A 17,945-nucleotide genomic window follows, 5' to 3' on the forward strand; every position below is an offset into this window, starting at 1 on the left:
TCCTTTGGACAGGCAGCCCTCTGGGACAAGGGGCTGGTGATTCGGAGTCACCGATATTTAGCCAGCTGGGGTCCGAGTGTGTCGAGAGCTGCTCTTTCAGCCTCTGCGTGCGTGTAATCAGTCCCACTGTCGATGAGGAAACTGAGGTCCAGGCAGGCTGGGGAGGGGGGGGACCTCAACCCAAGGGACCACTTTCCACAAGGCTGGAGGCTTTCTGTGTGAACTGGGCCCTTCTTCCTTGGGGCTCCCACCCACCTGGCGTCAGCTCTCAGGCACAGAGCCTCACGCGTTTCTGGGATGCGTGGCGCTGCCCCGGTCCTGCTCCAGGCTTTGGCTATGTAACCCCCGACCCTGCCCGCCCACCCCAGCCCTTGGAGAAACGAGGGTACAGGGCTTACTTTGTGGGCGTGAGGGCGACCGCCTCGGCCCGGTGCCGCTCGCTGAGGTCCAGGGACTGGCTCAGCACGGTGCTGGGGCCAGCGGTCATCAGCTTCTTGCCCCGCCACAGCTCCACGGCGCTGGCCAGACGCTCGGCGTCTGGGTCCCTGTACCGCTGAATCTGGGTGGAGCCTCCTGGGCTCTCGGGCCTGTCCTGGGCCCTCGGGCCAACCTCCAGCTTGCTCTTGTCCTTGGGAGTCTCTGGGGTGGCACCGGGGGCCGGCACGCCGACCCTGCTGTCCAGGGCCAGGCTGGTGGGTCGTTCCACGTGGCCGGGCCTGGGGCTCCCGCCCTGGGCTTCAGCTGAGACCAGGCTGCCTGGCGTGGGCTGCGGGGGCTCCTCGGGCTGCTTTTCAGGAGGAGCCATCCCTGTGTCCGTCCTCGCGTCCCGAGGGCTTTCATCTTCTCTGTCCTCCTTTCTGTCTTCTGCGAGGCTCTCTTGTGGCTCTGGGACGGCCCTTCCAGAAGGTTCTCTGAGGGCGTGCTCTTCCTTACAGGACTGGATGTGCTTGTTCTGGAGCTTCACGTGCTCCAGCCCCCTCTGCCGGCGTGACTCGCGCTTCTCCCGGCTGCTGGGCACTTTCTCGTGACTTTCGGCTGCATTTTTCTGGGCTGGGGGCGCCTTCTCCGGTTGGGAGCTCTCCACAGGGGACCCGTCACTGGGCCACGCCTCAGGCTCCAGCTCCAAATGCTCGCCATCCTTGGATGGTTCTGGGCCCTGCGAGGGCTCCTGCCCAGCTGCCCAGGCCGGCCCGGTCTCTGCTGTTTCCTGTTTGGCGGCTCGCTGGGCTTCCCTCTCCTTCTCTGCAGCCTTCTGCTTCTCTGCCACCATCTGGCTGAAGCTGGTGGGGGGAAAGTGAAGGGGGTGCTTTCAGGAACAAATCCACCCAGGGCGTTGGGGACCCCTTTTCTACCTGCAGGTGCAGGGGTGGGGGGCCAGGTGGCATGTGGCGAGACCCTGGCCCTCAGAGATGCTTCTGGAAAGGCAGAACCTCCTCAGTCAGGGAAGGGGGAGACACGGAATGGCCTCTTGTTGTCGTGGCCACCTCTGCCTGGCTGGTTCAGGGGAACCTTTATCAGGTCTGTTGTGGGAGGGGTCTGTTCAGAACCCTCTGAATTCCTTTGGGGTCCCTGTCCTGGTGGATTCCCAGGCTTCGTGTGTGAGCGGGGGTGAGGGGAGCCCCCGATGGCTGGTCCTGGTGGCCTGAACCCTCCAGCTCTGAATCCAGGTGCTCTGTCAACCTGCCTGGGGTGGGCAGGTGCAGTGGTGGTGCGGGGGTCCCTGGCAGAGACTGAGCCCCGCCAGTGGTGACCTGGGGTTTTGCCAGTAGGTGCCACCTACCAGCCCTGGAGCGTCCCTCTAGGGTCCTGTGTGCCCAGATGGCTAGATGCCTGCCAGCCCCTCCTCAGCCTCCCCGTGTCCAGACAGCTCCACTGGCCAGACGGTGTCTCAGGCAGCCCTTCGGTGAGTGGAGTGTTCTGGGGGGCGGGGGGCGGGGGGCTTGGTCCCATTCTGCTCACCTCCTGCGCTGCAGGTGCCCCCGGCAGAGGCTCTGCAGGCGGATGATGGTCTGTCTCTGGAGTTGGTAGGCTGCCCGCTGCCGGTAGCCCCTCCACGCGGCCTGGAGGTACACTGCTGCCTGTGTCCTCTCCAGTGCCCGGCGGACGCGGTAGGACCGCCAGCAGGCCTGAGAGTGGAGGGGGCATTCAGGGGCTGGGAGGGCGAGACCCCGGCCGCCCCCGCCCCCGGCCCCATGGGCCCCCTCGGGACCTGGATGGTGACGGCCGCCCGCCTCATCTGTAGGAAGTGCCTGCGCTCCAGCACCATCCGGAACCAGCTCTGCAGGAGCAGGATCTTCCGCACGACCTCCCGGTGCAGTGTCTCCTGCAGGGCCTGCCGCTCCGTCTCCTTCAGGAAAACCTAGCAGGGAGTGGGCACAGGAGGGGTCAACATGGCCTCCAGAACCCCTGTACTCGACAGGTCTGCTCAGCCCACCCCGGGATTACGTGAGACCAAGCTGGTGTGCTGACTGACCTGACCTGACCAAGGGGAGTTTTTTTTTTTTTTTTTAATATTGAGATAGAATTCCCAGAACATAAAATTATCCATTTAAAGTGAACAATTCAGTGGCATTTAGTACATTCACAATACTGTGCAGCCATCACCTGGATCTAGCTCTGAAACATGTCCATCACCCCAAAGGGAAACTCCGTGCCCATCAGCAGTCATTTCCTAAACCCCCTCCCCCAGCCCCTGGCAACCACTAATCTGCCTTCTGTCTCTATGGATTTACATGCTCTGGACATTTCATATTAATGAGATCACACAATCTGTGGCCTTTTGTGTCTGACTTCTTTCGCTCAGCATGATGTTTTCAAGGTTCATCCACGTAAGCGTGTATCAGGGCTGAATAATACTCCACTAAGTGAATGGCCCACGTTTTGTTTATCTATCATCTGTTGATGGATACATGAATTATTTCTACCTTTTGGCAAGTGACTAGTGCCACTATGAACATACATGTACAAGGATTTGTTTGCACATCTATTTTCAGTTCTTTTGGGTTGACACCTAGGAGCGGAATTGCCGGGCCACATGGTAACTCTATGTGATTAACTCGTTGGGGCACTGTGAGGAGACTTGTCACATCTGGTAGAGCCCTGTTGGGGAGCTGCCAGACATTACAAAGGTTACTGACTGGCTCCTGAACATCCTGTGCTATGGTGTGATGGTCTGATGCCTGAGCCCCACACCTTAGGTCTGCCCCTCTGCCTTCCAGGAAGAAATAACATGCTGGGCCCCAAGAAACGCACTTCCTCAGCAGAGCCCCTTATTTTTCGTGAGTGGCTTGGGCCATGGGAGGACCCTGTGTGTAGCAGAAGGTGGGGTACGGTTTGCAGCCACCCTGAGGGGTGCAAACACTGACCTTGGTCTTGCCGATTTGGTAGCTCCTCTTGTCTATGTCCATCTTCTCCAGCAGGGCAGAGATAACCTCCCTGCAGGGCTGGGCATTCTTGGGCAACAGTACCTGGAACTGCTCCGTGAAATCCTGGGTGATTTTGGCCGAGAAAGGAAAATCTGCGTTAGTGTTTCTGCCACCCGACAAGAAGACGGGGCTCCAGCAATTCTCCGGTCAAGCCGAGTTTCTGAAGGCAAAACTCGGTTTGATGTGAACAGTACTGACAAAGCTAAAATCTTGGACTTTCTGAAACAGTCTAAAGCTTAAGAAAGACTGTCGCAGACATAGAGCACCGATCTTTCAGTCAGTCAGTGAGTGACCACTGAGGACCTGCTGGGTGCTGGCGTTGTTGGGGGGCAGCCAGGAGATGGAGCTGCTCTTGGGGGGCCCACAGTCTGGCTCATTAGAAGGCTGAACCATAGCTGGAGGCATGTCCCCACACTGCCCTCGCTTTTCTGGCCTCATTGCACGGCATGCGGGATCTTAGTTCCCCAACCAGGGATAGAACCTGTGCCTCCTGCAGTGGAAGCGCAGCATCCTAACCACTGCACCACCAGGGAAGTCCCAAGGTATGCCCTTTTTAAGTAAACAATTACGCCAAATTTTTAAGAGCGAAGCCATTAATGAGACACACCAGCATTTCCTCCCTTTTTGGTAATTTGCCTTTCCTATCTATGTAGGATCAGAAAGATGATATTCCCATTCTGTGGATGAAAAAAGGGAGGCATGCCACAATGAAGCCATGTCCCTGAGGCCATACGGGTAAAGCCTGAACGGGGACCAGGTGCTGCCACCTCTGGTTTCAGGCCCAGTGCTCACTCGAGCACCACACAGCTGCTGCCAGCTCCCAGCATGAGCCAGGGGTTCTCAACCTGGGCCATGTGGACCCCTGGGGACATTCAGTGATACATGGAGACATCTTGGGTTGTCAGAACTCATGGGAATAGTGTTCCTGGCATCTTGCGGGTGGAGGCCAGGGATGCTGCTCAACACCCAATGGTGCACAGGGCGGCCCTCACCACAGAGAATGACCCAGCCCCAAGTGTCAACGGTGATGTGGTTGAGAAACTGCTGTAATTTGGTCTTCACCAATGTGAGGTTACTGGTGATCTTCTGTGTTTCTAGAAAGCCCAGGGAGTCATCTCTGAAGTCATCACCTCCTTGGGCCTCAGTTTCCATATTGGGAAAACAGGAAGCAGGGCCCCCTTGCTGCTGGTTGACAGAATAAAAGAGCTGGGTATAAAAGTGTGTATTACAGAAGATGCTCAATAAAGGGCCGAGCTGCACAGGGATCTGCTTGTACAGTTCCCTCTTCCCCACTTGGTTTAACACACGTCTTGCGAGGAACTATGTCCCCGACCATGAGAAAAGAATGATCTGGTACAAATGCCAACAGTGCCAGCCAGCGTGAAGAAACCCTAATGGAAAGTAACCTGCCAGGCTCATGCTCCATAGACGCGCTCTTTCTGGAGGTGGCTAGTATCCCAGGCAGCCACGCGTGTGCACGAGAGCATCCTACCTGGAACGTGTACTTGGCGCTGTAGCCCGACCTCCGGATCCGCACGGTCTCCAGCATGCCTGTGTAGCGCAGCTGCTGCAGCACCAGCTCATCATCGAAACACAGCTCTTTCTGAAACAGGATTGAGCAATCAGGGCGGATGCCTGTAGGTGGCTGGGGACAGGATCCCTGGGAAGAGGTGTCTATTCCCACGTGACTGCCATCCCTCGGGACTCCAGATACGGATGCAGTCAGGGCACACCCGTGGGCTGGGGCTGATCTGGGAATGTCCCCAACCTGGCAGGAGCGGGCACCTGCAGGATCTGTTTTTTTTTTTTTTTCCTTGCTCCAGACGTTTTTTTGGGAATAAAGACATGGGGCCACTCAGCAGTGACGCCTAAGGCATTCATCTCTTCTAGAAAACTTGGCCATCTGATCTGCTCTATTCCCTGTTGTCCGGGAGACAGATGCCTCTTCTCACTGCCTTACTCAAGAGAATTTGCTGCAAAGAGTTATTTCCTAAAGGCCCCTTTCCAAACCTGTTAAACTCATACCCTGTGCCACGTATCAGGGTGAGTAGTGGGGATTCGGCAGACAGAACACACTGCTGGGCCCCCTGTGGGAGGTGTCACAGGAGAGGGGACCCTGGGCTGAGTCCTGAGGGCTGAGTAGAGGACAGGCAAGGGGGGCGGGCAGGGAGCAGCTGGGTGAAGGCCCGAAGGAAGAAGGGGAAGCCAAGGGGTGGACAGGGATGCAGAGAGACGCTTGCTGATGGAGGGGTGTGGGTGAGGGGGAGGAGGGGCTGAAATAAGGCTGGATCAGTGAGCTTCCGGCCCAGAGCTCAGGGGCCTGGACTCCATGCTGGTGGGGGTTATTTTAAGTGGATGGAGGGGAGGGAATGGCATGAGGGGAGGGATGTCATGATTGGGTTGGGGGGGTGTTTTCTGGTATGTGGTGGGCTCTTGGAGACAAGAGATTCTACTCAATACACTAAAATGCATAGCATAGCACCCCCTACAGCAAAGAATGATCTGCAGCCATGGCCCATGTCCAAAGCAGGTGCTGATGGAGCGTTTCCCGAGTTGCCCAAAGCTGAGGCGAAATCGAATGGGTGGAGAAGACAGGCCTCATTCTGCTGCTGGTGGAAGGTGGGGAAGGGGGACAGAAATCTCTGAGATGCCACTGGGGGACCAGGAATGGGAAGGGAGGGGAGACAGAGTGAGTCCAGGTCCTCGCCTGGGGACGGAAAGCCGTGGCACCTGGCAGGGCCAAGCTGGGCTCTGGACGTTAGCAGAGCGTCCCAGGAGCAGGGGAGAGGCAGGGAAACAGGAAGAGTGGAGACAGAGAGCGTGGGTGAACAGAGTTGCCAAGAGGCACTTGCTCAGAGATCGGTTTGTGCCTGGGAGGGAGCCCAGGTCCCAAATGGCCTCCAGCAAAGTCCCTGAGGGGATGGAGTGGCTGGTGGACCCCCGGGGAGAAGGAAGCCTGGCTGCAAGGGCTGAGCCCGCCACTGTTGGCCCCCACTGGTGCTCTGTCTTTCCAGAAAGTTCAGGATGAGCGGCAGGCTCTGTTGCCTGACTTCAACCTCTCCCTTCCAGCACATTCTCTGCACTGATTGCCTTTGGGATATATCTGAAGAGCACCCCCGACCTGTCCCTCTTCGGACAGACTTTCTCTGGGGCCCCGCCATGTTCCAGAGGATGTCTCTATTCTTGCCTGGTCACCAGGTTGCCCTTGCTGCCTCCTGCTGACCCCCTGTACCCCCGGCTACAGCACACGTCTACAGTTCCCAAAACCTGTGTGGACACTTGCTTCCTTGAGGACTCTCCTGACCAACCCTCCCCGCTCCCAGCACCGCGCCCCCCACAACAGGAACACCCCTTGCCGAGCCACCAGACCTCCACCGCCCCCGAGACGTGGGAGCCCCTCACCTTCTCGGCGTTGGAGCGGATGCAGCGGATGAAGAAGGGCTCTGCCTTCCCCAGAGCCTCCAGGAGCTTATTAAGGGATGTCTGGGGAGAGAGGGGGAAGGTGCTGAGCTGGGACCCCCAAGGACACACTCCTCGGTGGGAGGGGAGCCAGGTCACCTGCCTGTATCAGCAGCGGGGCATCCGTGCTAATGTAGGACGTGGGAGGTTGCAGCGCGACATTCTGACCAGAGGCTGTGCTACCCCGGGGAGCCCCCAAGGGAGCTGAGGAGTCCCCATGGCTGAGAGCCACCATCTTCCCAGGGCCCTCCTGCTTCTGTCTCAGTGCGGGGAAGGTGGTGGAATCAGATAGACTCTTTCTGGGATTTAAAATACGGGTCAGCCTCAGAAGGGACCATGGATGCAGTGGCTTTAGTCTCTGGCCTGCTGCTTCCAAAAAGGATTTGTGGTAGTTCCTACATGGGGTAATTGAAAAAAAAAAAAAAAAAAAAGGGCCAGCGGCCATTGGACCCCACTGAAAAAAAGAAAGAAAGTGTCCCTGAGCTTCCTGGCAACCAGGTAAAAAAGGGAAACATGACCTAAGGACACAGTTTGGTGGTCACATCAACTCACATGCTGATTCATGACTCTTTTAACTTGGTGGTTCTCAACCAAGGGTGATTCTGTTACCCCAGGGGAATTTGGCAAGATCTGGAGACTTTTTGGTTGTCGTGACTGGACAGCGCTGCTGGTATCTGGTGGGTGGAGGCTAGCGATTCTGCTGAGCATCCCACAACTCATAGGACGGCCCCCACCACGGAGGATGACCCAACCCCAAATGCCAAGCTGTGACGAGGTCAGGAACCCCCGGGATAACAGTAGGCTGCCTGTGTTGGGTTTGTTTTGACCCAGCCACGTGAGCGTCAGGCTGAGTTCAGCACCGCCTCCTGCCCCCTTGGGCCACCTACCTGGAACTGGGCGCTGATGCTGGGCGGCTTCTTCTTCTTGTGCAGGTGCAGCAGGGACTTGGTGGTGCGGTCGTGCAGGGTCATACTGATGATGAGTTTCAGGGATTTGGAGTCCAGCAGGTTCTAGGATAGAAACACAGGGTCCGGCCTGCCCTCCCAAAGCCCCAGCGGGCACTGGGAGACCTCTCGGACGTCCCCGGAGTCACAACAATGCCCCTCCCAGGTGGCAGCTCTGAGGCTCAGTCTTGGGGTTGTGCTGTCAGAGACAGGGTGGGGGCAGGTGGGCCTGGTGGCGGTGACAGGGGGACTGAACCTGGGCTGTGTCCTGTGGATGGCGCTGCCTCCGGGTGGGCTGGTTACAGCCTCTTGTGGCCCCGAGTGCCCAGAAGCCAAGAGCTACAGAGTGCTGGCTTCCTTCCTCGCAGCTCAAGGAATGCCAAGCACCCCGTGTTTCCATGTGCGCTCATCCGGCCAGCCCTCCCTCATGGGCCAACCCTTACTGTCGCTGACGAGGGGGACTAACGCTGTCCCACCTGTTGGCCAGACTGAGGGGTTGCTATATACTCTCCCTCTGCACGCTGTACGTAGAGACTAGACAGAGTGTCTGGGTGCACTTGACCCAAGGCCGGCTGCTGGGGTCTTGGCTGCCAGCGGTGCACAGCTGCCCCCTTCCTGACAGGACCACCCTGGCTGAAGGGCCTCCTCTCCCTGGACGCCCACGAGGTGCTGCAGCCATCCCACCCTCTGGAGGTGGCTCGCAGCTAAAGACCCCTGACGTGGGGATATGACAGAAGGGTCCCATTGCCTCTCGGCGAGATAAGTTCTGTGGTAAACACTCCTGGGCTCCCCGGGGGATCAGGCTGAGCCCACCTCCTGGCTCAGTCCTGACCCTGCCCAGACTGCTTCCCCCTCCCTCCCCCCCTTCGGGTTTCTCCTGGGAGCTCCCCCTTAAACACCACTTGTGCAGAGATCCCCATCACAGGCCCTGCCTCTAGGAAACCCAAACAAAGACACCTCTGTATCATTTCAACAGGAGACACTGTTTTCTAGAGGGGAAGGGGGAGATGATAGGAAAGGGAAGGAATCAAAGAAGCTTGAGAAGTTAAAAGTCACCTCCCGCCCCCCCCCCCCCGGCCCCAGTTTTCCAGAAAAACTTGAACCAGGCGCTTGCAAGGCAGTGTCAGACGGTGTCGCACGTGTTTACCTTTGGAATGATCTGCTTTTGTTTGATACCTTTACTTTTCCTGTCAAAATATTAAAAATGGTTTTGTGAACAGAAGGAACACGATGTCTGGATCTGGGTTAGTTCAGCAAGCCACACCTTGCGGGTTAGATGGAGTGAGAACAGAGAGAGGAAGAGAGTCCAGAGGCACAAGTGCAACGAGGCCGCCGCCTCGCCGGGGACCTGGTGGGCTCCCCTGCACATGTGTGGGGGACTGTCGCTCCTGTGACTGTGCACACCGGCCTCACTGGGCCAGCGGCTGCCCCTGGGGTGGCAGGAGCACCTGGTCTGGGGGCCACTTGGTCTGGGAGCAGAAGGGGCGGCTGGTCATCTACAGGGCAGAGCACAGGGCTGGCTATGGGGGAGCTGGGATCTCACAGGACGATGGTGGGATGCCCCACATGGGGCTTCGGGGGATCCCGCGAGGCTCTGACGCCTACCAGGTGTCCCAGCTCTATTTGCTACACGTTGGCGAACATCAAACCGGTCCGCAGAGACCCTTCCGCCCCCGCCCCGGCAGCAGGGCAGGGGTCTGTCTCGCAAAGAACTGAGATGGGGCCTGGGTAGGGGAGCCTTTGGACTCGAACTGGCAGAAGGTTAAAAATGAAAGCTGATCTTTTGGCCGAGGGAGGGGGGATGACCCCTACACTCTTAGACACTTTATGGAATCTTGCAGAGGAGAGAAAGATTTAAAAAAAAATTGCAGCTTCGCCTGTTTTTAAGACCCACTGAGGAAATGGTTCCCCACAGATTTGCAAGATGCTTGGCTGTGAGGTTCTCTGTGCGTCAGGTTTCATGTTAATCCCGGTGGGGTGGAATAAGGCATAATAAAAATGACTTTGCAAACAGGCTGCACGGCAGGCACAAGCTTTGCTCTCTGCTGGCCTGAGCCCCGAGGGGTTGCTTGTGCCCATTGGTTGAGGCTGCTGCCCACCTGGTATGTGGGTACGAAAATCATCACCCCTGCTTTGCAGACACAGGCCAAATGCTCAGAGCGCTCAGGTCATGCAGTGAGTTAGTGGAAGGTCCAAACCTAGTCTGTGTGGTTTCTGGCCCTTTGTATCACGTCACGCCCCCAAAGCAGGGTCACGGGATGCGCGGAGGTCCGCAAAATTGCACACCCTGCTTCTGACGGCTTCTTTATAAGCTCACGGTGGCAAAGGCGGGGGTGGGGCGAGGGGAAGCAAGCCTTGCTCTGCACATTTGGGGGCAGAAAATCAGATGCTTCGTGGGGGAGCATTCCTGTGAAGCTGTGCTGGGCACTGGGGAGCTGGCAAGGATTTGGGTCACAGTGCAGACACCAGGGAGGGAGTATTACGAGGACCACTTAGCGACGGCTGGTGTGAGAACAGAACCACAAGACAGCGCAGCGTTTAGAGTGGCTGATTCAGTGTTACAGGAAGCCCACGTGGGCCGGGTCCAGGCGGGGAGGCGGTCGTTGCACTTGTGGGGGAGCGGGGGGTGCCCACAGCCTCAGGGGGGACTCACAGGATGAAGGTGCGGGGTTTCTGGAGCCGACTGAGGGACTGGAGAAGCCTACGGGGGTCGTCACCCTGCCAGGGCAATCCTTTGATGGTCTTGATGATTTGGTCATGCAAATCGCTGGGTGCGGGGGAGGGGTGCAGTGATAGAGAGAAGACCAAGTTAGAGCAGCGGGCCCGCCACCTCAGGGTCCCTGGCACGGTCGGGACCGTCCTCAGGCCAGTGGAGCCAAAACATGCAGCTGGGGGAAGCCTGAACGCTGCCGCCACTCCCTCCTGCACCAAGAAGGGGGCTTCAGCCGGGAGCAGCAGCCCACCCCAAGGAGGCTCCGCCCTCCCGGGAGGCAGGGGGCTGCGGCCACTTCCGGCTGAACAGAGTTTGCAACATGGCATCTCCGATCGCTGGAAAAGGCCTCACGTTTAAGAGCCTTTTGGAGTCTGTAAAAAGTATCAAGGGGCTACTGAAAACAGAAGACCGGGGAGGTCTCTGTGGGAAGCAGCAGATTGGTTTCTCCTGAGGGTTCTGTGGGCTGCCTCCTTGTGGGCTTCAAGAAATGCCTTGGGAAGAACAAATTGGAATTCACACACGGATTATCAACCTGGGGTGATGCCGCCCCCTGCCCCCCATCCCCCATGCTTGGCTGTCCTGACTGGGGGAGGGGGCGCTACCGGCATCTGGAGGGTGGAGGCCAGGGATGCCTCTCAATTCCTTGCAGTGCACAGGACGGCCCTACCACAGGGTGACCCAGCAGAGTGCCAAGGGTGAGAAACCCTAGCTGAAGATCCTTACCCCCCAAAATTCAACCTTATTAGCTTTCTTTTGTTCAGTTGCCGTGGGTTCAGGGCTGAGCATACATTTTAGGTGTGAGAACGAGAATGGCTTAGAGACAAAAACCGAATGCTCGCGAAAAACGTCTAGATGACAAATGTTTCGGATAGAACTTCTAGAAATGAGGTGGCGATGGCTGCAGGATGAGCTGGGACCTTCTCTCTTTTGTAAAAATTCCTCGTTCCAGTTATTTTAAATACATGTTTAAGCTCTGAGCAGTTGGCCTGGGAAGACCCCGATCGGCAGCCCCCTGTCTGTGTTCCATGCACCATGCCCAGGGCCGGAATGGCCACACTTACCTCTGCTCCCTCACCCTCCAGGGAGGCACAGAGCAAAGACAACAGAGGGGTCACGTTTCACCTCCACACCCTGAGCGGTCAGTGCAGCGGCCAGAGCTCCTGATGACAACGAGGCCCTTGGCTCCAGCCCACACCCCCCTGACGCGGCCAAAGCTGGCGAGAGCGCCCCTCGGCTCGCCGATCCCCCTCTTGCTCTGGATACTGCGCTGAGCACCTCGGGTGACGGCTCCTCTGGGCGTGCCTCCCTGGTCTTGGGTTCGAAGGCCCTTGCTTCTACTTACTTCTTGCTTTCATAGAAAGCAATGATGTCCTCAAAAGCGTTAATATCGAACTCCTCAGAGCCGTCAAATGAGAAATCTAGCATTGAGCAGCTGAAAGGGAGAATCTGTATAAACTAAATGCGCTCTTGGGGCAGGATTCGCAGCCCGGGGGCTAGGCCCTGGGGAGACCAAGTGGGTCAGGGGCCACTTTCAAATACTGGGACGTGGTTTATTATTTTTTTCTCTTGCCTCCTTTTGGGTGAAAAAGCTGATTTAAAAATGCACCTTTTTAAAAGCAGGAAAATGACACGCTGCTTTCAGACAAACGACATGGGGTCACTTACCTAGGTGCTAGCTCTACCTCCACACATACGCGTTTGTGAATCTCCTGAGGGAGTTTTTATTATAAAGTGTTCAAAAATAAAATGACTTTTTCATGTTTTGAAATTTAGTGACTCGCTCCTGGGGAATTTGTTGAGTCTTGAGAAAGAGGCTGGGGACTCAGCTGCCCCAGGGCCTTTGCACAAGCTGCCTCCACGGCTAGCGCACCCTGCCTGCCTTGTCTGGCCCAAGTGGTCCCTTCTCAATGTAGCCTGCCTCTCTCAGGCTGCCAGAAGGGTCCCTCCCCTGGCTTTGTCATGGCCTCAGATGTCTGTCCAGGGTAGCCTTTTTTAATCCTGGAAGCACAAGCCTGCTCACTTTTACACTCAGGAGCAACTGGGGTACGTGGAGGACCCTTGGCCATTGCTAGGTGGCCACAAGACACCCTTATAGGCAACGGTGCATCTGTGTTTCTGACTGAGAGTGAAGGAACTTAGCTGATCGGCTTTCAGGACACCCCAGGCAGGCTAAGGGCGGGAGTGCTCTTAAATCAAGCTTGTTGCTCTGTGAGACCAGCAGCCCTTGGGCCCCACCCGCCAACGGTCATGACCGGCCATGAAAAGCTCCTTTGTAAACTGAGCCGCCCACATCCCCCTAAGGCAGATGATGCACGAGGCCTGCCTCACAGAAATGCGGCCACCAGATGCCGTTACTTCTGGGTCTTTCTTGTTCAAGCGGCTGCTGTGTTCCTTATTCTGGTCAACCCCGACCTGGGTTCAGAGTGTCGGGTTTCTGGCGCCATTTTAAACAATGCCGCTGACTACTGGCTTCACTTGGGATAAATCAAGGTCTCGCTCACCGGTACAGTTTTTCCGATGGGGTGCTGGCTCCTCTCTGCAGCTCTCCCAGGTGACCTCGGGCACCAGAGCTGCCCAGACCTGCTGGGGACACAGAGCAGATGAAGTTTGGGGGGTGGGGGTCGCTTGTAGCTGAAGGGCTTTGTAACTTTTCCATGGAGGCTGTGATACTGACTTGAGCCCGTTTAAAAAAAAAAAAAAAAAAAAAGGGCCTGACACTCAAATTTGGGCAGAACGGGGAACTGTGAAATGTTCCATTCGCCACAAAACAGCATCATCTATTTCCTACTGCTCATAAAAGCTTTAACCTTCTGGTCCTCCTTTAATCGACACCCTTCCTAAAATGCCGTGGTTGGTATCTCGAGCTGAGTGACCCTGGGGGAGCCACTCAGCTCTTCTGGGCCTCAGGTTATCCTCACAGAAAAGTGGTGACACACCTTCCTGCCTTGTGCGGATGAGGTTAAATTATACACCCCGCTACAGACTTTCCGTTTGGGACGATAAAAGACCTTGGGAGCTAATTTACAACAGCCAAGGCATGAAAGCAACCTAAATGTCCATCAACAGATGAATGGATAAAGAAGATGTGGTATATTTACACAATGGAATATTACTCAGCCATAAAAAAGAATGAAACAATGCCATTTGCAGAACATGGATGGACCTAGAAATTATCATACTAAATGAAGTGAGTCAGACAGAGAAAGACAAATTTTATATGCTACCACTTATATGTCGCATCTGAAAAATAGTACAAATGAACTTATTTACTAAACAGACTCATAGACATAGAAAACAAACCTATGGTTACCAAAGGAAAAGGGTGGCAGGAGGGATAAATTAGGAGTTTGGGATTAGCAGATACAAACTATTATATATAAAATAAACAACAAAGTCCTACTGTATAGCACTGGGAACTATATTCAATATCTTGCAATAAACTATAATGGAAAAGAAAAAAAAAAAAGAGTTTGGGGAGCCAGATAGAAGTGCTGGTTGTACAACCTTGGGAATGTGCTGAATGAAATGAAAATGTACGCTTTGCAATGGACTATGAGTGTCCTCTTCTCAACAGTGACCTGGGGACCCTCCTACCTGCAGCCTTTTCAGCCCTCTCGGCCCGCAGGCGCCCGGCCTCCCGGAGCACGGCCATGGCCTGGATGGCAGCCCGGAGCACCGCCCAGCGGAACACGGCCACGGGGTCCATGCCGATGAGCTCCCGAACGTAGGAGCTGTCGCTGCCCCGCAGGAGGGCCACTATGTCCGGCCGCATGTAGTCCATATTCTTCTCCCGGAAGTCCTGGTGGGGGGTGGCAGGAGGGATGATGGAGGCGGGTGGTCCCTTGCCAGTGCCGGCCGAGGCCCTGGGGGCCAGCATGGGAAGGACTAGTGGGCAGTGCATCTCAACAACAGAGACGTGGCTCCTGCCGTGGAGCCCTCGACAGTAGAGCCAGGGGTTTGACACTGGGTCCGAGAGCCCTGGAACTTCGCCCAGCAAAAGCAATAAAGAGGAGGGACAGGGCTTCCCTGGTGGCGCAGGGGTTAAGAATCCGCCTGCCAATGCAGGGGACACGGGTTCGAGCCCTGGTCCAGGAAACTCCACATGCCGCGGAGCAACTAAGCCCGTGCGCCACAACTACTGAGCCTGCGCTCTAGAGCCCACGAGCCGCAACTACTGAAACCTGTGCGCCTAGAGCCCATGCTCCGCAACAAGAGAAGCCACCGCAATGAGAAGCCCGCACACTGCAACGAACAGTAGCCCTCACTCGCCTCAACTAGAGAGAGCCTGTGTGCAGCAACGAAGACCCAATGCAGCCAAAAATAAAATAAATAAATAAATGTATAAAAAAAAGTTTAAAAAGAAAAAAAAAAGAGGAGGGACAGAGCAAGTGCCAGAGGGAAGGGGCCTCCAGGGTACCCACGCGGTCCCCTTCCCGCCTCCCAGGCAGAGCGTGACTTGACTGATGATGGCAGCGGATGGCTGCGTACCTTGATCTGATATTTCACTTTCCCTGCGAAGTGCTGAATGATGAACGCCGGCTCCATGACGGGGGTGCCGAGGAAGTACCTGTTGTCCTCATGCTGCTGTTTGAACTTGGCCAGCAGGGTCTGGCTCGTGGCGTGGGGAAAGCTGGGAAGAGGATGTAAGACCTTTTAACTGCAGGAACTGCGGCCGGTCACCCACTCTGCGTTGCCCGTCGCAGGCCCTCCGTGGATGAGGTGCGCGGGTGCTTGGGCTCCTGCAGGCTGAGCACGGGGCCGAGGGCCGGGAACCTGCCACCTGGCTTGAAGAGGCTGTGAGCAAAGTGATGCACTTGGGGCTGCAGAGCAAACTTGGACCAGGCAGAGCAGCCCAGCGCTCACGCGAACGTGCGGTCCAGGCAAGACTGGGACCTGGGCCTGCCATGGGCAGCTCCTGGAATAATCCCAGGACGGGGTGACTTCTGGTCTCAGGTCCATCTGCCCCTGGGTGCTGTGTCTTGGAGTGGGTCTTGCCCGTGTTCCTCTGCTAGAGGGAGGGGCCGGCAGAACGGGATGAAGCAGGGAGGGGGGCTGGGGGCAGAATAAGGGAGCCGTTGTACCTGGCTATTTTGGCCTCCCAGGAAGGAAATGCCACAGCCAGCTTTGGCATCCCCAGCCTCTGCCCAGCCTCACTGCAAAACATGGGCAGAAAGACGTGCCTCCAAATCCCCGATGCCTGGCTCCGTGGCTTAACAGGGGGCAGAGGAGGAGATTCTCTGTAGCTACAAGGCACATCATTGCCAGGGCCAGGGTGTGGAGCGTGAGAGATCCATTCACTCAGTTGTGGAAATAAATAACATTTTAACACACTATTTTAGAAAATTCAATTCAAGCCTTCTCCGCCCCTGCCCCCATTCCCCCAACTCCATGATGAACTAAAATAGCAAGACTTTTTCTTTTTTTTTTTTTTTAAATAGCAAGATTTTCAACAAAAACAAATCCGACCCTGCTCCGCCCCGCCCTGTCTTGCACACTTCCCCTAGATTCGGCTCTGGGAGTTTCCTGGGAGTGATGATTTAGCCCTTCCTAGCACCCTGCCTCTTCCCTTGTCTGAACGTTCTCTCCGCAGATCCCGGCCTAGGATGGATGTGTCCTATCCTGGACGGGACTTGGTCTGAGACAGGAGGTACGGCTGATTCACACCAGCCCTGAGGGGACTTCAGCAGCAAACAAGGGGCCTGATAAAGTGGTTGATAAAAAGACTGTCCACATCTGGACCCCCAGAACCTGTGAATGTGACCTTAGATGTAATCAAGTTAAGATGAGGTCATCAGGGGGAAATTCCCTGGCAGTCCAGTGGTTAGGTCTCGGAGCTGTCACTACCGAGGGCCCGGGGTTCAACCCCTGGTCGGGGAACTAAGATCCCACAAGCTGCGTGGTGGTATGGCCAAAAAAAAAAAGGGAGGTCATTAGGGTTGGCACTAATCTACTAGGACTGGAGTCCTTATAAGAGGGGATGAGACAGAAAGAGAGAAGATGATGTGACTACAGAGGCAGAGATTGATTGGAGTGATACAGCCACAAGCCAAGAACACCTGGACCCCCAGAAGCTGGAAGATGCAAAGAAGCATCCTCCCCTAGAGCCTTTGGAGGGAGGGTGGCCCTTCCCACACTTTGATTTCAGCCCACCAATACTGATTTTGGACTTCTAGTCTCCAGAACTGTGAGAGAATACATTTCTGTCGGTTTAGTCTGTCTGCGATTTCAGGAGCTCTGGCTGGGTGACCAAGCATGAAGCACCTTAAAAATACCTTCTCCAGCCTTCATGGTGTCCTGTGGACGAGGGGCGGCAGGGTTGGTAGAGAGTCTCGCATCTGGGCCCGATTCCATGCCCTGCCCTTTGCAAGGACGCACCAAGCCCATGCCCAGTTTCTAGATTCAGGTCCCCCAATACTTTCCCGAGGACTCCCAGGAGGGTGTGTTTCCAAGTTCACAGCTATCTCGAGTGTTAATATTTCTGTGGTGGATGGTACTGTATTTTGCAAACGTGAGGTCAGGATTTGTGGCCGCATGAGTCTGAGCAACTTGGAAGTTCTTGGGATGGTATGGATTTGGGGTGAGGCTCTGGGGCTGCAGAGCCGGAATGGTGCCCGGGTCTGCGGACGCACTGGGCCGTGGACACTCACTTGCTCTCTTCATCCAGGAGATAGAAGAGGCCGGTGGGCTTCTTGCTGATCAGATGTATGCAGCCAACGTTGTCTGTGTAGTCGATGTTGTGCCACGAGATCCCTTCGCTCTGGTACTCCTCCTGCAGGGTTCGAGGGGTATCCGGTAAGTTCATCATTTCATGGACATGTTAATATTTATGTAGCACACGTCATATAAAAAACATATTTTATTTACGCATGCTTGTACATATTTAAATATAAATGTGCAAATAACATAGAATGCACATTACTGTACCAATAGGAATATAACAATAAAACTATAAAATTATTCAATAAATGAACAGTTAGCCACAGGAATGCACATTGTCAAACATCTACAGTAGGTCCCCTACGTACGAACCTTCAAGTTGCGAACTTGCAAAGGTGCAAACGTGCATTTGCACGTCCAATCACTTAAGTTAGTTCACGTGTCTGGCGTACATTGTCACATGCGTGCATCCTCTACAAGTGGTTGTGCAGCTTGCCCTCCGTCTCCTATTGCTGACGATCCTTCAGCTCTACCATCTCCCACCTCCTCTCCCTCCTCCAGTCAGTAACCCTTCTTTCCTGTTCACTCGATGCCAGCCTCTGTATGCCAGCTGTGGTACTGTACTACTGTACTTTTCAAGGGACTGTACTGTAAGATTAAAAATGTTTTCTTTATTTTTTGTGTTTGTTTTTTTTAAAATTAATTTATTTATTTTTGGCTGCATTGGGTCTTTGTTGCTGTGCACGG

At 55.4% G+C, this 17,945-nt stretch overlaps 1 protein-coding gene across 1 annotated transcript in view; it reads right to left on the minus strand.

Annotated features, from left to right (window-relative positions):
* MYO9B (myosin IXB) overlaps positions 1–17,945 on the minus strand; it is an 88,646-nt gene that overhangs the window by 12,161 nt on the left and 58,540 nt on the right. Inside the window, exons 11-24 of the mRNA XM_082836105.1 lie at positions 17,189–17,310; positions 15,030–15,171; positions 14,136–14,340; positions 13,043–13,121; positions 11,884–11,973; positions 10,482–10,595; positions 8,976–9,015; positions 7,772–7,894; positions 6,828–6,908; positions 4,918–5,028; positions 3,366–3,488; positions 2,210–2,359; positions 1,960–2,126; positions 399–1,280 (exon numbers count right to left, since the gene is read on the minus strand). Coding sequence (XP_082692231.1) covers positions 399–1,280; positions 1,960–2,126; positions 2,210–2,359; positions 3,366–3,488; positions 4,918–5,028; positions 6,828–6,908; positions 7,772–7,894; positions 8,976–9,015; positions 10,482–10,595; positions 11,884–11,973; positions 13,043–13,121; positions 14,136–14,340; positions 15,030–15,171; positions 17,189–17,310 — 2,429 coding nt within the window. The remainder of the gene's footprint in view (positions 1–398; positions 1,281–1,959; positions 2,127–2,209; positions 2,360–3,365; positions 3,489–4,917; positions 5,029–6,827; positions 6,909–7,771; positions 7,895–8,975; positions 9,016–10,481; positions 10,596–11,883; positions 11,974–13,042; positions 13,122–14,135; positions 14,341–15,029; positions 15,172–17,188; positions 17,311–17,945) is intronic.

Source organism: Leucopleurus acutus (assembly GCF_964270905.1).
Source record: "Leucopleurus acutus genome assembly, chromosome: 3".
NCBI classification, from domain to species: domain Eukaryota; kingdom Metazoa; phylum Chordata; class Mammalia; order Artiodactyla; family Delphinidae; genus Leucopleurus; species Leucopleurus acutus.